Raw genomic sequence first — 13,903 nt, 5'->3', positions numbered from 1 at the left:
AATTGGAAACTATCTGAAGGCGCCCAGCACTGGGTGATGAGCGCGAAGTTTGGTGACGAGAGGGAGAGGAGCGCGGGGTGGCTTCTCTTTATACGGGAGGACGGTGCCTAGGTGGGTTTGATTAGGGCTGATGGCTGATGGCATGCGCTAGCGGCCTACCCCGGTCGTAGTTTCCTGCAACTTTGAATGTAACCCGGCTGCGCCCACCAGCATCGGCAAGCACAGCCCACACCGACGCCATGGCTACGATACACTCCTCACGATTACTACGGCCCAATCTCGCACTCGTGCAACAGGACACGGTCCTGTCTTTCCTGGTGCCGTCGGTCCAATGCGCGCGCTTCTCCACATCACCCGCCCGATGGAAAAGAGACAACAACAGCAACAGAGGCAATTCCGCCGTCAGAGCTACCGGTCTGCGTCCTAGACAAACATTATCAGTCAAGGAGAAAGATTTCGCGAAGCAGCGGTTGCCCAAGCCTGTCAAGATTGAGCAGGAAGTGACTGGCACACCCGACCACGGCCTGTGGGATTTCTTCAAGGACCAGCAGCTTTTGCAGACACCAGTAGAAGAGCAGAAACATGGTAGGCTGCCATTGGTTCCGTGACGGGAAGCGGGTAACTGACAGAGGCACAGGAAGGTCGTGGACTGTTGGCGAGCTGCGCAGTCGAGACTGGGACACCCTGCACCAGCTGTGGTGGGTATGCGTGAAGGAGCGGAATCGTCTTGCGACCGAAAAGCTTGAGCGAAAGCGTCTGGACGCGGGCTACGGCGACTTCGAAAATGAGGAGCGAGACAAAACGGTGCAGGAGACGATGAAGGCGATTCTTGACACATTGGCCGAGCGACACCAGGCATACCAGGAAGCCTACGTGCTAGCGCAGAGCGATCCAGACATCGACTTGACGAGGACAGACGGTCCACAGTACACTCAAACACCATATGTACGTACAACTTCTCAGGATGGCTATCCACATGCTGACCAGTCTGTAGGAACCCGTAGAAGCAGACGAGACGCCGTACGAGACTCCGGCCGAGCAAACCATCGAAGAGCCCTCGAAAGACAAAGTACTTCCAGAACCCGAAGTGCAACCGAAGGAGAAGGTGAATCACGCATAATGAGGATCATGGGCGCAGGTGGCATATGCGCCTGGGTAGCTACCCGGCGAGGAATGTACCTGTTGAATCTTTTGCAACGGTACGGAAATCGTACAAATGTGACTACGATCATAAACGCATCGCATATGGGATGGCGAACGGGGAGCACTGCTAGTGCAGTAAGGATGCTGTATAGATTAGGGTGGCCAGGGCGGCCTCTGTAGCATATCGCGTGTATCACAATCAGTCATGAAATCAATGAAGTGCACTAGTCAAGCGTATGCTAACCGCGACGAGTTATGAAAGTAATGCGAGCATAAACAGCCCTGGAGGTCGACCAGATTGGCGAGGCGCTTCCCAGAGAGAGCTACAACCCCACATCCATCACACCGCCTAGGGCTAACACCGCCTGTCCACGCGCCTTCTTAGCGGACACCCTCTACCGCAATCCTCAACTTTCTTATTCTGCACCCGACATCTGACAGCCATGGACGAGATTGCCCCCGAATACGACGTAGTGGTCCTGGGAACAGGTGGGTTGCCCTTACCCCACCTACGTAACGCTGCCGTCGCGGAAGCTAACTATCTCCAGGTCTCACGGAATGTGTACTTTCAGGGTAACACACGGACGCGTGCCAGCTTCCGAGTCCATACTGACATGCTTGCAGAGTCCTTAGTGTCAAGGGCAAGAAGGTGCTCCACATCGACCGCAACGACCACTATGGCGGGTAGGTTATCTGAACAGGTACCCTGAGGGGCGAGAGCTAACAGGAAGCAGTGAGGCAGCATCGCTGAACATTGAAGCTGTAAGTTTTCGACAAGCCTGGCAGTCCAACACATGCTAACCCGGTGACTAGCTCTTCAAGCGGTACGGCCAGACCGAGGGCGAGCCATGGAAGAAGTACGGTCGCGTCAACGACTGGAACATCGACCTCGTCCCTAAGCTGCTCATGTCCAACGGTGAACTCACCAACATTCTCGTTTCCACCGACGTCACCAAATACCTCGAGTTCAAGCAGATCGCCGGCAGCTACGTACAACAGGGCAACGGCGCCAAGGCAACCGTCGCAAAGGTCCCCTCAGATGCCGGCGAGGCGCTGCGATCGCCTCTCATGGGTCTCTTCGAGAAGCGTCGGGCGAGGAACTTCCTCGAGTGGGTTGGCGCTTACAACGCGGATGACCCAGCGTCACACAAGGGTACGGATACTCAAGTAGAAAGGAGTAGAGAATGGTGACTGACATCTGACGCAGGCATCGATATCCAGAACTGCACCATGAAGGACGTATACGACAAGTTCGGCCTTGAGGCTACCACTCGCGATTTCATCGGTCACTCCATGGCCTTGTACCCCACCGACGACTACATCACACAGAAGGGGCAAGCAAATGAGGCCGTCCAGCGCATCAGGCTCTACGTCAACTCCATGGCACGCTACGGAAAGTCGCCCTACATCTACCCGCTCTACGGTTTGGGAGAGCTTCCTCAGGGTTTCGCTCGTCTCTCCGCTATCTACGGTGGTACCTACATGCTGAACACCGACGTCGACGAGTTCCTTTACGAAGGCGACAAGGTTGTGGGTATCAAGGCCACCATGAAGGAGAAGGACGACGCTGGCGAGGGCATGAAGTTTGAGACCAAGGCAGGAAAGATCCTCGCCGACCCCTCCTACTTCCCCGGCAAGGCGCGTGTTACTGGACATTTGCTCAAGGCCATTTGCATTCTGAACCACCCAATCCCCAACACAGCCGATGCCGACTCACTGCAACTGATCATTCCTCAGTCTCAGGTCGGACGCAAGCACGGTACGTATACACCCGTGTGTCCACAGAACCCTTGCTGACAATTTCCATTAGACATCTACATCGCTGTCGTCTCGTCTGCACACAACGTCTGCCCCAAGGGCTACTACATCGCCATTGTCTCCACCATCGCTGAGGGCGACAGCAACCACCACCTTGAGCTCCAGCCCGGTCTTGACCGTCTCGGAAAGATTGAGGAGAAGTTCATGGGCCCAGCTATCCCACTCTACGAGCCAATTGAGAGCGGTGCCAAGGACAACATCTTCATGTCGAAGAGCTACGACGCCACCAGCCACTTTGAGACAACGACTGGTATGTTTCCGATGTCTGAAATGGTGCACGAAATGCTGACATATGACAGATGACATCAAGGACATTTACCAGCGGGCCGAGGGCCACGAGCTGGTTGTCGAGGGTCTGAGAGAGGGCGCGAACTTCAATGTTGAGGAATAGACGGGCTCCACGAGGGGAAGGATGACACAAGCGTCAACGGTCTTTTAGGTATATCGTTTGGTAATCGGTAAAGACTTGGCTTCTACAATGACTTTCATTCTCAACATGTGTGAACGCGTGATGCTGCGGAGCTCGAGCTCGGTATTTCCTATTCGGGCGATGAGATCGGTCCCTTCCAATTTGACCACCACACGCGTCTCGACGAACGTGTCAGCTCAGCCCAGATCCAGATAGAGAATAAGTCAAAGCTGCATCCATTTGTAGCGTTTTGAGTCGTGATGTTGTACCTGTGCCTATGACGACGGTAAATCTTGGCAGGGATACCTCCATGGCTCCGCAACCATCTGAGTACTGCAACGCGTCAACAAAACGTGTCCTCGAAGCGCATTGCTGTTCCCACACTCCTTTACCATGGCGCAATTCGGTCGCTACAGGTTCCTGCTGGTAGCAGTAGTGTTCCATCTGGTGTACATCTATACAATATTCAGCATACATTTCACAAGTCCGATTGTCCATGGCATGCGCGAGCACCGCGTGGAGACGCAGGAGGCTCCCGCGAAACGTTTAGTGCTTTTTGTTGGTGAGTCGCGTCAAATGGGCCTCCATTCAGCACTGACAGTATTACAGGCGACGGACTCCGTGCAGACAAGGCATTTCAATCGTTTCCTAACCCTGACCCCAATCCTCCGACCCCTCTCGCAGACAACACCAGCGACCCGCGACCTCTCGCCCCGTACCTTCGCTCTCGCGTCCTAGAACATGGCACCTTTGGCGTCTCCCATACACGCGTCCCCACCGAATCGCGCCCCGGACATGTTGCGCTCATCGCAGGTTTATACGAGGATGTCTCCGCGGTCACGACCGGGTGGAAGTTGAACCCAGTCAACTTTGACAGCGTCTTCAATCGAAGCCGGCATACGTGGAGCTGGGGCAGTCCTGACATTCTTCCCATGTTTGAGGCGGGCGCTGTACCTGGGAGAGTCGACGCATACTGCTATGGTGCTGAAGAAGAGGATTCCTCCAAAGACGCCTGGGTGTTGGACGAATGGGTATTCGAGCGCGTCAAGAAGCTCTTTGCGGACGCCAAAACGAATGCGACACTGGATGCAGAATTGAGGCAGGAGAAGAACGTCTTCTTCCTCCACTTGCTTGGAATCGACACCACAGGCCATGCGCATCGACCATATTCGTGGCAATACTTGCACAACATTCAGATCGTGGACCGTGGAGTTCAGGAGATTACGGGGCTGATTGAAGAGTTCTACAACGATGACAAGACGTCTTTTGTGTTCACAGCGGACCACGGCATGAGCGACTGGGGAAGCCATGGAGACGGACATCCAGACAATACGCGCACACCCTTGATTGCATGGGGTGCTGGTGTTGCAGCCCCCTTGAAGAACGTATCAGGCGTTGCTAAAGGCCACACCGAGTTTTCTTCTGACTGGAACTTGGACGAGATCGAGCGGCACGACGTTGACCAGGCTGATGTCGCGGCATTGATGGCGTACCTGGTCGGTCTGGACTTCCCTACCAACTCAGTGGGAGTCTTGCCGCTCTCTTACCTTGACAAAGACCCCAAAGCCAAGGCAGAGGCTCTTCTTGCCAACGCCAAGGAGATACTGGAAATGTACCACGTCAAAGAGGATATCAAAAAGTCGACGCAACTCCACTACAAGCCGTTCTCTGGCCTTGGTGACGAGGCACATTCTGTCGAACATCGTATTGCGGAAATACAAGCTTTCATCGACAAGGGCAACGATGTAGAAGCGATTCGTGAGACTTACGAGCTCATCGATCTTGGTCTTGAAGGATTGCGGTACTTGCAGACGTACGATTGGCTCTTCCTACGGACGCTAGTGACTGCTGGCTATGTCGGATGGATCGTGTTCGCCATCACGACAGTCATTGACCTGCATGTGCTCACCGAACATGTGCCAGCACAAAGAACGGCGGCCAGTATGGTGGTGTTTTCTTCTGTATTTGTTGCGCTCTGTGGAGTATTCTTCAAACAGAAATCACCGATCGTCTACTACGCATACGCCGTTTTCCCTGTCTTGTTTTGGGAGGAAGTCTTTGCACAGAGGCTGTCACTCGTCAAGGGCAGCAAGGTCCTGTTTGGTCATCTGAACTCAGGCGCCGATGTTGCGAAGCTTGTTCTTGCGACTCTAGGCTTTTTTGGTCTCCTCGAGGCTTTGGTACGTAGGTCATGCACAGGAAGACACGATGGTACTAACTCCGAGATAGGTCCAAAGCTATTTCGTCAGGGAAATCTACACCGTATGCTACCTGGTTGCAACATTGTGGCCAGCAGTCTATGGACAGGAGTTTGTGAAGAAGAACATGGCGACAGTTGCCACTTGGGTCTTGTCTTGCATAGGCATGAGCGCTTTCACGCTATTACCAGCCAACAAGGCAGAGGACACTCGCCTGATGTAAGTGGCCGCTTGACAGTATCGATCTGAAACTAATGACATGCAGTCTTCTTGGAGGCGCATTGATGTTTGTCATCGGCGCGCTTTACCTGCTCTTTGAGAAGAGCATTCTCGAAGACGGTAAATCTGAAGCCGAACTCGCCAAGCATGAACTCAACAACAACTCTCGCATTATACTGGGCGCCCAGCTCGGTCTCGTAGTGCTGTCCATGATTGTCACGAAAAGCAGCAGCGGATACCTCCAAGCGCGCGTAGGCATACCATTTGGTGTTCTGACAGTGACACGAGCAACGCTGCTGGCCTCCCTCGTCGTCCCTCAACTGCATGGTCTCTACCCGAACACACACTACGTCCACCGTCTCGTAGTCATCTTCCTGCAGTTTGCGCCGACATTCATCATCCTCTCGATCTCGTACGAAGGGCTATTCTACTTCGCCTTCTGCATGTGTCTGTTCAGCTGGATGCGCCTCGAGCACCAGGTGTACCTGCATAACTCGGCCAACCCATCGACTGCAGCCATTACATCGGATCCGGCCAAGCCTACCATGGACGCTGCATCTGATCGCCTCGATTCGCTCCAGAAGGGGGAGTACAGAACATTGACCCTAGCCGACGCCCGTATAGCCCTCTTCTTCATCTTCTTTATCCAGTCGGCCTTTTTCAGCGCGTCAAATATTGCTTCGGTGTCGTCGTTCTCGCTCGACGCCGTCTATCGTCTGGTCCCCATTTTCGATCCCTTCTCTCAAGGCGCACTTCTTATGCTCAAGCTCATGGTGCCATTTGCGGCTCTCTCGGCCAATTTCGGTCTGCTCAACCGCCGTCTGGGTGTGGCGCCGTCGGCCCTCTTCATGGTGGTGATGGCGGTCAGTGATGTCATGACACTGAGCTTCTTCTACATGGTCAAGGACGAGGGAAGCTGGCTGGAGATTGGCACGACCATTAGTCACTTTGTTATTGCGAGTTTGCTGGGTGTGTTTGTTAGCGGACTCGAGATTTACAGCGAGTGGACTATTCGGGGTGTGGAGTTTGGTGGTAGCAAGAAAACGCAGGGAAATGGGACCGTCAACGGAAAGGCTAGTGGGAAGGTAGAGTAGTTGATGTATCGAGTAGTTGTAGTGCGAGTTTAAGATTAGTTCCGTATGCGAGCGTATGGTCACCTCATACAAAGGGAAAGCTGAACAAGTGCGCTGAAGTCGACACTACTATAAAAACATCAGCTTGAGAATTGTTAAGGCAATGTAGTCATATCAGTTCTGCAGAAGTGGCTGTCCAGTTTTCTTTTCAACAGGGTATGATGTTCCAATACTGTTGAGATAGGGGAAGCAATGGTCGAAAAGTATGGTTCACTACGGCAACGGTAGGATCGCTAGAGGCGCTGTACCAAACACGCCGGAAACGCACGTCGACTGGAGCTAGGAAGATGCATGCTTCCGAGATGAGCTTGGGTTGCCGGGCAACATTGCGCTGTGCAAGTGCCTGAATCGGTCGTGATGCTCTGGAAGCGACGGCAGCCGCGTGGGGAAGGCGAGGTCGCTTGAAAGAGCATCACCGTGCTGTCTTGTTATCAGGCGAGATGGGCGGACGGCAGGCTCGAAGCGGTCTCGAGAGGTGTGATGTGGCTGGGGACGGGCGGCTGGGAAGGCTCGGCTCCACAAACTAGCGGGGCCTGCGGATGCTGCGCTGGGCGGCATGCGAGAATGGTCCTACCCAACGCACGACTATACAGAGCCTACGCTCGTCAACAACATCCGTTCGGCGCATTATTACCTCCGCTACCGTCTGCGGCGCATTGTTTACCTCCATCGCTCCGCAAAAGACATATAGTCCGTCTTGTGCGACGCGCCGTGTGTGTGTGCAACGCAGCGCATCATCGATAGTCGTGTTATCGTGTCTTGGAACCAGGGGCCCGCCCCAACCACCGCCGCCAACAGCAGCCCGTCGTTCAACCTCGCACTTTTCCTGCGAATCGAAAGCCTAAATCCCACACGCCCAACCATTCTTTATTCGTATCTCCAGGCGCAATCTCGCTTCGTCTGAACTGCCAGCTTATAACACCGCCGGCCTTCACCCTTCGCTGCAGACTCTTCTTTTCGCATAATGTTCTTCAAACGGTAAGTCGGACCTGCTACGCGCTGCATCTGGTGACGCGCACTAACTTTGCATAGTCGGTCCCGAGCCAATTCTTACGTCGACAACAGTGAGAACCCGCGCTCGCAGTCATTCGACGATTACACAGATAAGCGCCCCGAGTCGAGCCGTAAGGAGTCCCACCACAGCCAGCCCTTTTCCCCTACCGAGGAGCCGGACATGTATCCCCGCCAGCAGCAACCCCAAGAGCCGACGTACGCGCAGAGTGCTCCCCCAACCCACAACAACATGCCCATCCGCTCCCAGCAGGTGCCCCCGACCGGCAGCAGCGCCCCGATGGGGCTCGGCATGCCCGACCTCATCACCGCTGCCTTCAACCAGGCCGTCCAGCCCTACACGGAGAAGATCGAGCAGCTCGAGAGCCAGCTCGCCGACATGCAGAACTGGGTCGACCAGCTCGAGCAGCAGCGCGCCGAGGTGCACAACTGGATCGACAAGCGCGGACTGCGCCCAGGTAAGCCGCCTGCACTGCTCACTGCACCACTTTGTACTGACCTGCCCAGACGTTCCTGCCTCAATTGCTAAGATCATGGACACGACCACCGCCGATGCGGCGCCCACACTCAACGCCCAGCTCGACCGCAAGATCACCATCGTCAACTTCGACCTGCACCGCCTGCAAGACGACCTCAACGACTCCATCTCCTCGTCACACTTTGCCTCGGCCATGCTGAAGTTCCTGCCCGACATCCAGCGCCTGACCCTCCTACCGTCCGGCCCGCGCTACGCCTTCGACCTCATCCTGAAGCTCGGCGGCAACCTCAACTCCCACGGCGGCATCGACAGTGCTGACGCCGGCGACATAGCAGCCCGCCGCGACTTCTACAACAGGCTCGACGAGACCATGGTCGATGTCGTCCAGCGCCGCTTCGGCGAGGGCGAGGGCTGGGACGTCAAGCGCGAGATCAAGCGCATCGAGAAGACAGCCAGCTACCTCAAGACCTACGGCGTCGAGCCATACTTCCCCTCAACGCTTGAGATGATGAAGCGCGAGATGGAGTTCCAGCCGCACCCCAACGGCGGTGTTCCCAATGGCGGAACAGGAACCCCACCGCGGTACCATTAGATCTCTTGAGTGTGTGAGCTGAGGTGTGCTGACAGACTGTAGCCAGGGAGAGTCTACCGAACAGAGGATAGATGCGACGCTGGCGAAACTGGCACAACTCCAGCAAGCTATCAAGAAGTGTCGAAGTGCGCAGGACAGCTTGGGTCAATTGCATGCGTTCGACGACAGTAAGCCCGGGCGCTCTTCGGGGCCTCCCCCGCCGCTCCCTCCACGGCCTCCGCCTCAGCCGCCTACGAGACCTGCGCCACCTCCGCCCGGATCTATCTCGGACCTCCGTCTTGGTGGTGATGGCGCCGCTCCGGCTGCTTGATGAAACTTGTACTTAATATTCTTGATTGAACGAATTTCCTTGATATGTTGCATGAAGCGGGGAAGGGAAGGAATTGGGGGTAAATTGGGGTGTGGTTCTTCTTCTGCATCATACCCGAGCATTTTTTGGTAAATGGCGGCGTTTTGGGAATTGGGTAGCCTCCTGCATGTAGCTCGCGGCGTACATTTAGTATAGTTGTCGCTTCTTTTGAAGTAGTAATTGAGAACATGACTGAACATACTTGGTCTGCAGCCTATGTCGATGCAAAGTGTGTGACCCATCGTCAACGTAGGCTCCAGGGTGCTCAGCTATTCCCTTCAATCAGGTGGGTGAGGTTTGAGCTTGCCAACTGAGCTTGACTGGACTGCATGCGCTCAAAAACACCATGCGCTAGGAACATGGTGATGCACTGACAGCGCACATCATCGGGCCTGCATTATGAAAGGAACGAACCCGAGGTGGACATGCACTCACTCAGCTTCTTTTCGGGAAATCAGATGTGGCGGCTTGGCGGCAGCATGTCCGTGTATAAAAGATCTACTGCAGCTGCTCATTCTCTTCTCCTTCATTATCGCAGTCTGGGTGTTATACTCCAAAAACTCAGCATACCAGTTTTGATGTTCTGTCTGCTCCTCCTTTTCCAAAACGTTCTTGACAAAGTCCCCATGGATTTCTGCTCCGCTCTCTTCCTCTTTGTCTAAACATTAAAACCCACCCTACGTATGGTACATGCGTCCAGAAAGATATCACTGCATAATTCATGTTGCAATCTTTGAAATTGGCGGAAAACAAAAGCAACATATGTATGTTCCTATGATCTTCGGGTGCTCAAAACTGAACATGGGCTATGCAAATGGGCGCTGGTGGAACTCTGGTTTTGAGACAATTCGAAAAATCAACCGCCAAACTCGCATGAGCTTTGCGGGAATTTTAACGCTTTACTGCTCTTTTGGCGCGGCGCTGTCATGAGAGATGGGTATGAAATACGGTCTTCTGCGCCTTCGAACCTTACTTCCTATACCATACTTTCTTTCCAAAACCCCAAAACAACCGGCGTAGTGATAAATGACTGGTCTGTCTTTCTCCAAATCAGAACGTTCCTGCTACCCAGAATTTTTGCCCCGCTCTGCCTTCCTCTCCTGTCACGAAGACCTTTAGCAAAAGCTGGTTCTTTCAAAACTTAGCCTCTTTCTACAAATGACTCTGTTCATCCCGTCGACAGTTCAACTCGTGTCTGTGAAGCCGATCAAAAGATTATAAGCTCGTACCCATGAAGACCGCTGCTGTTGCGCTGGCTGAACTTGGAACCGTGCGACGCACAAAAAACGCATGGTGAAAAGAGATGTGTTGGGAGGAAGAGCAGAGAATTTGATGCACTGAACTTCCGGCGCTATCTCGGTATCGATCTTACGTTCTAGAAGCGATATAAAAGCTCTTCTGACCTCTGCTTTTCTTGTCTCGTTACTTCCTCTACGATCTCTTCCGATTTACGAAATGTACGCCAAATTCGGGTTATGTTCTGCCTCTCTTTCTCTCCCAAAAAGCACCACCATTGAGGCGAATGTTCGGCACGAAAAGATGAATGTGAGACCACTCATGTCTTTCTGTCTTCTTTGCTTGTCGTTCTATAAAATTCCGAAATGAGATGTGGATGCGCCCTGGTGTCTGACGGGAGAGTTCAAAACATGAGAGAGACAAATCTATGTCGTCCAGCGACCCGACTTCGCATCATTCCAAAGTCTACTCGGCTGTTCAGGAAAAATCTCTAAAATCAAAGGCTCTGATCTAGATGGCTGTTCGGAAGAAAAAGCCTGGATGGAAGAGGATATGGAGTCTCAAAACAGCCTTGTTGACACATATGGAGACGCCTGCTGCGGAATGCTATAAAAGCTCCGCCAGTTTTTCTCTTTCTACTTTCTCTGTACCTCAAAGCTGAGAGTGCTTTCCCCAAAACACGGAGCCTTTTACATTATGGGTTCTCCTCTTCGAAAAGATGAACCTTGACCACCGCGGTCTCCACCCGTCTTTATTTCTCCATCTCTTTCCACCAAAGGAAATTTCGCACTGACATATGATCCTTCCGCTTCTCTTTGTTCGAAATTTGACATTCTATCGCATCAAAAGAGACAAACAAGCAGAAAATGTTCGGGAAGGCGACGATATTGGACCCCAGCCACTCCATGGCTCGTCTGCGCCCTGCGGTCTTCAAATACGAAACAAACTGTACAACCTGGACATTTGCATACGCTTGAGTGCTGAGGGTCGCACCGATGGCACAACGCATGTTCGAGTGGGATCTATCGCACTGACCTTCGAACAGTCTTGCAGGGCGTAGGGAAAAGGATATAATGTTTACTTTTCACTGTTGTCTTACTACTTCATACGATCAACTCCTTCTTTTTCAACTACCAAAACCGCATGGGTAGAGTACGATGATCTCATCCTCTCGAAACAGACCTCGGGAAGATTCAAGAACCTATGGCTTAGCGCTCTGCTCTCAACATCTACATATGTACAAACATTATGTCAATGGTCTTGCCGTCGCGGACTCCGCTTTTTCAATAATTACGTCAAAAGATTCACATCACCCACCTACTTCATCGCTGCTTCTGCCTTAAAATCAGTCCGGCGGTGTCACCACATCACTCAGACGCTCAGCTCTAATCTGTACTTCTAAAGATCTCGATGTCGAGTTCCATGGAAGAAGGAAGACAACCTTCGCGAAGACATCTCAAAATGAATTTGATACTTATCGCATGCTTTCGAAAAGAACCACACCTCCCGCATTCCATACGACTCATACGCGAGGAGATACTCTACGAAAGAGAGAAGTATCGCATCTCCAAGAACCTGGTGTGGAAAAACGCGTGTTGCAGACATGGCGGCCAACGTCACACGGTAGCGGCAGTAACGTGCCTCTGTGCCACAAGCATTTGGGAGCCTATGTTCCTCTTTCCAGGCGTCCAAAGCAATCAAAAAATAATACAGTCGTCAGAGTGATGCGGTGTTTTGCCTCGCCGCAAGTGACCCTGGGCGTTCGTTTAGGCGGCCTGTGGTAACTCTCTAGACACCCGCAATCGACAGTTTTCGACGACTTGCCTGATAGGGAATCGCGCTACAGCTACACACTAGCCCAGCAGGGTTTAGCACATGCTCGCGCTCTCATCCAATGCTCTAGTCTCCAGCCACCAGACTTTATCACTCATATTACGAGATTCAACATGATGGCTTCGACAGCACAGTACGCTTGTGGTATCTGCAGAGAGCGCAAAGTTCGATGCGATCGCGCGCTTCCAAAATGCAGACGATGCGATCGTCTCAATCAACCATGTGGCTATCAAGTGCACTCGCGTCGCACACGCGACGATCAGCTTAAACAGCTTCAGGAACGGCTGGCCAAAACGGAGGCTCAGCTTGCTCTTACCGCGCAAAACTCATTTACGACGAATTCGCCTCATGCGCAACCAGCTCCTGTTCTGGGGCATACGATTGCTAGCACTCCGATGGACCTCGATAGTACGAAAGAGACGAGTGCAGTTGTTGATGCGCCGATGAATGGGTCATCTGTTCCGGACATCGATTTTTACACTTCTTTTGCTGAAGACATGGACTCCAACATGACATTTGACTGGATGAACCAGCCGCTGGCCACACTCGAACCGATGGATGATTTACTTCTCAATCAGCCTCAGAAAGCGTCCCAGAGCGGCCCAGAAGAAGATATATCTCCGACCGATCTAAGCTTGCTGCACCATCGCTACTTCGAATCCGCATACTATTCCTTTCCGTTTATAAACAAAGATAGGTTCATGGCGGAATCAACGGTGAGCGGTGGCCCTGCAGCGAATGCTTTGGTCTATGCTGTCGCGCTTGCGGGTTGCTCGCACACCACGCCTAACGACTCCGAACGAGAGAAGACATGCTACAACCTTGCGCGTGATTATGCCGAGAGATGCGAGCGAGAAGACTACATGAGTGATCTGGACTTCCTCCAAGCTTTGCTGTTGAGAGGCCGCTTCGAAGCTATGAGCCGGAAGCTGGAGAGAAGTTGGCTGACTTTAGGACGCGCCGCTATGCTCTGTAGGCTTTTGAAGCTACATCGAATGGACGAAGTCAGCCATGATCAAAGTATGGAGAGCGGAGAATCCCAGAATAACTCTGTGTTCAGTTTGCCGCATACTGAAGATTCGGTACTACTGGAAGAGCGACGGCGCACATTCTGGGGCTTATACATACTGGAAAGCTACGTGAAAACACGTAGCGGATTGCAGTGTCAGCTGGGAGGCGTCAAGGTGCGGAATGTGAACCTCTATGCCTTTAAGAGTCTGACACAGTATCCAGGACTTTCGAATCAACTTACCATCGCCAGGGCTTTTGGATTCAAGCTTAGTACCGCTCAAGATACCTTCTGTTCTAGACGTGGGTACCGAACCCGGTCTCGAACTATCATCTTACGCTGGCTGCGTTCTAATGGTCGAGTTGGCCTTACGCTGCTTCGACCATGGGCAACAACGTGACAGACCAGGTTTCTGGGACGATTACTACACCCTAGTCAAGAAGACTGACGACCTCTTCGTTCTCCTCAAACGTCT

General features: G+C 52.9%; 3 protein-coding genes across 3 annotated transcripts; all 3 read left to right on the top strand.

Moving 5' to 3' along the window:
* Positions 1-239: 239 nt before the first annotated feature.
* Positions 240-1,120, top strand: MRPL4 (54S ribosomal protein L4 mitochondrial; the record flags this gene model as incomplete). The annotated part of the gene is made up of 3 exons (XM_049383783.1): positions 240-585; positions 638-945; positions 995-1,120. 3 exons carry the CDS (start codon positions 240-242, stop codon positions 1,118-1,120), a joined length of 780 nt encoding a protein of 259 aa, XP_049249301.1.
* Positions 1,121-1,586: 466 nt separating this feature from the next.
* On the top strand, positions 1,587-3,352 carry GDI1 (Rab GDP dissociation inhibitor alpha; the record flags this gene model as incomplete). The annotated part of the gene is made up of 8 exons (XM_049383782.1): positions 1,587-1,632; positions 1,692-1,716; positions 1,768-1,827; positions 1,878-1,905; positions 1,957-2,296; positions 2,351-2,902; positions 2,954-3,211; positions 3,261-3,352. The coding sequence occupies 8 exons, from the start codon at positions 1,587-1,589 to the stop codon at positions 3,350-3,352; spliced, it is 1,401 nt and encodes a 466-aa protein (XP_049249300.1).
* A 4,532-nt stretch (positions 3,353-7,884) lies between these two features.
* Positions 7,885-9,001, top strand: J4E84_001147 (uncharacterized protein; the record flags this gene model as incomplete). The annotated part of the gene is made up of 3 exons (XM_049383781.1): positions 7,885-7,898; positions 7,953-8,389; positions 8,439-9,001. The coding sequence occupies 3 exons, from the start codon at positions 7,885-7,887 to the stop codon at positions 8,999-9,001; spliced, it is 1,014 nt and encodes a 337-aa protein (XP_049249299.1).
* Between the last annotated feature and the right edge of the window lie 4,902 nt (positions 9,002-13,903).

The sequence above is a fragment of the Alternaria hordeiaustralica genome (genome assembly GCF_023758085.1).
Source record: "Alternaria hordeiaustralica strain BMP 2776 chromosome Unknown scaffold_1, whole genome shotgun sequence".
NCBI classification, from domain to species: domain Eukaryota; kingdom Fungi; phylum Ascomycota; class Dothideomycetes; order Pleosporales; family Pleosporaceae; genus Alternaria; species Alternaria hordeiaustralica.
This window is presented reverse-complemented; position numbering and strand designations above follow the sequence as displayed.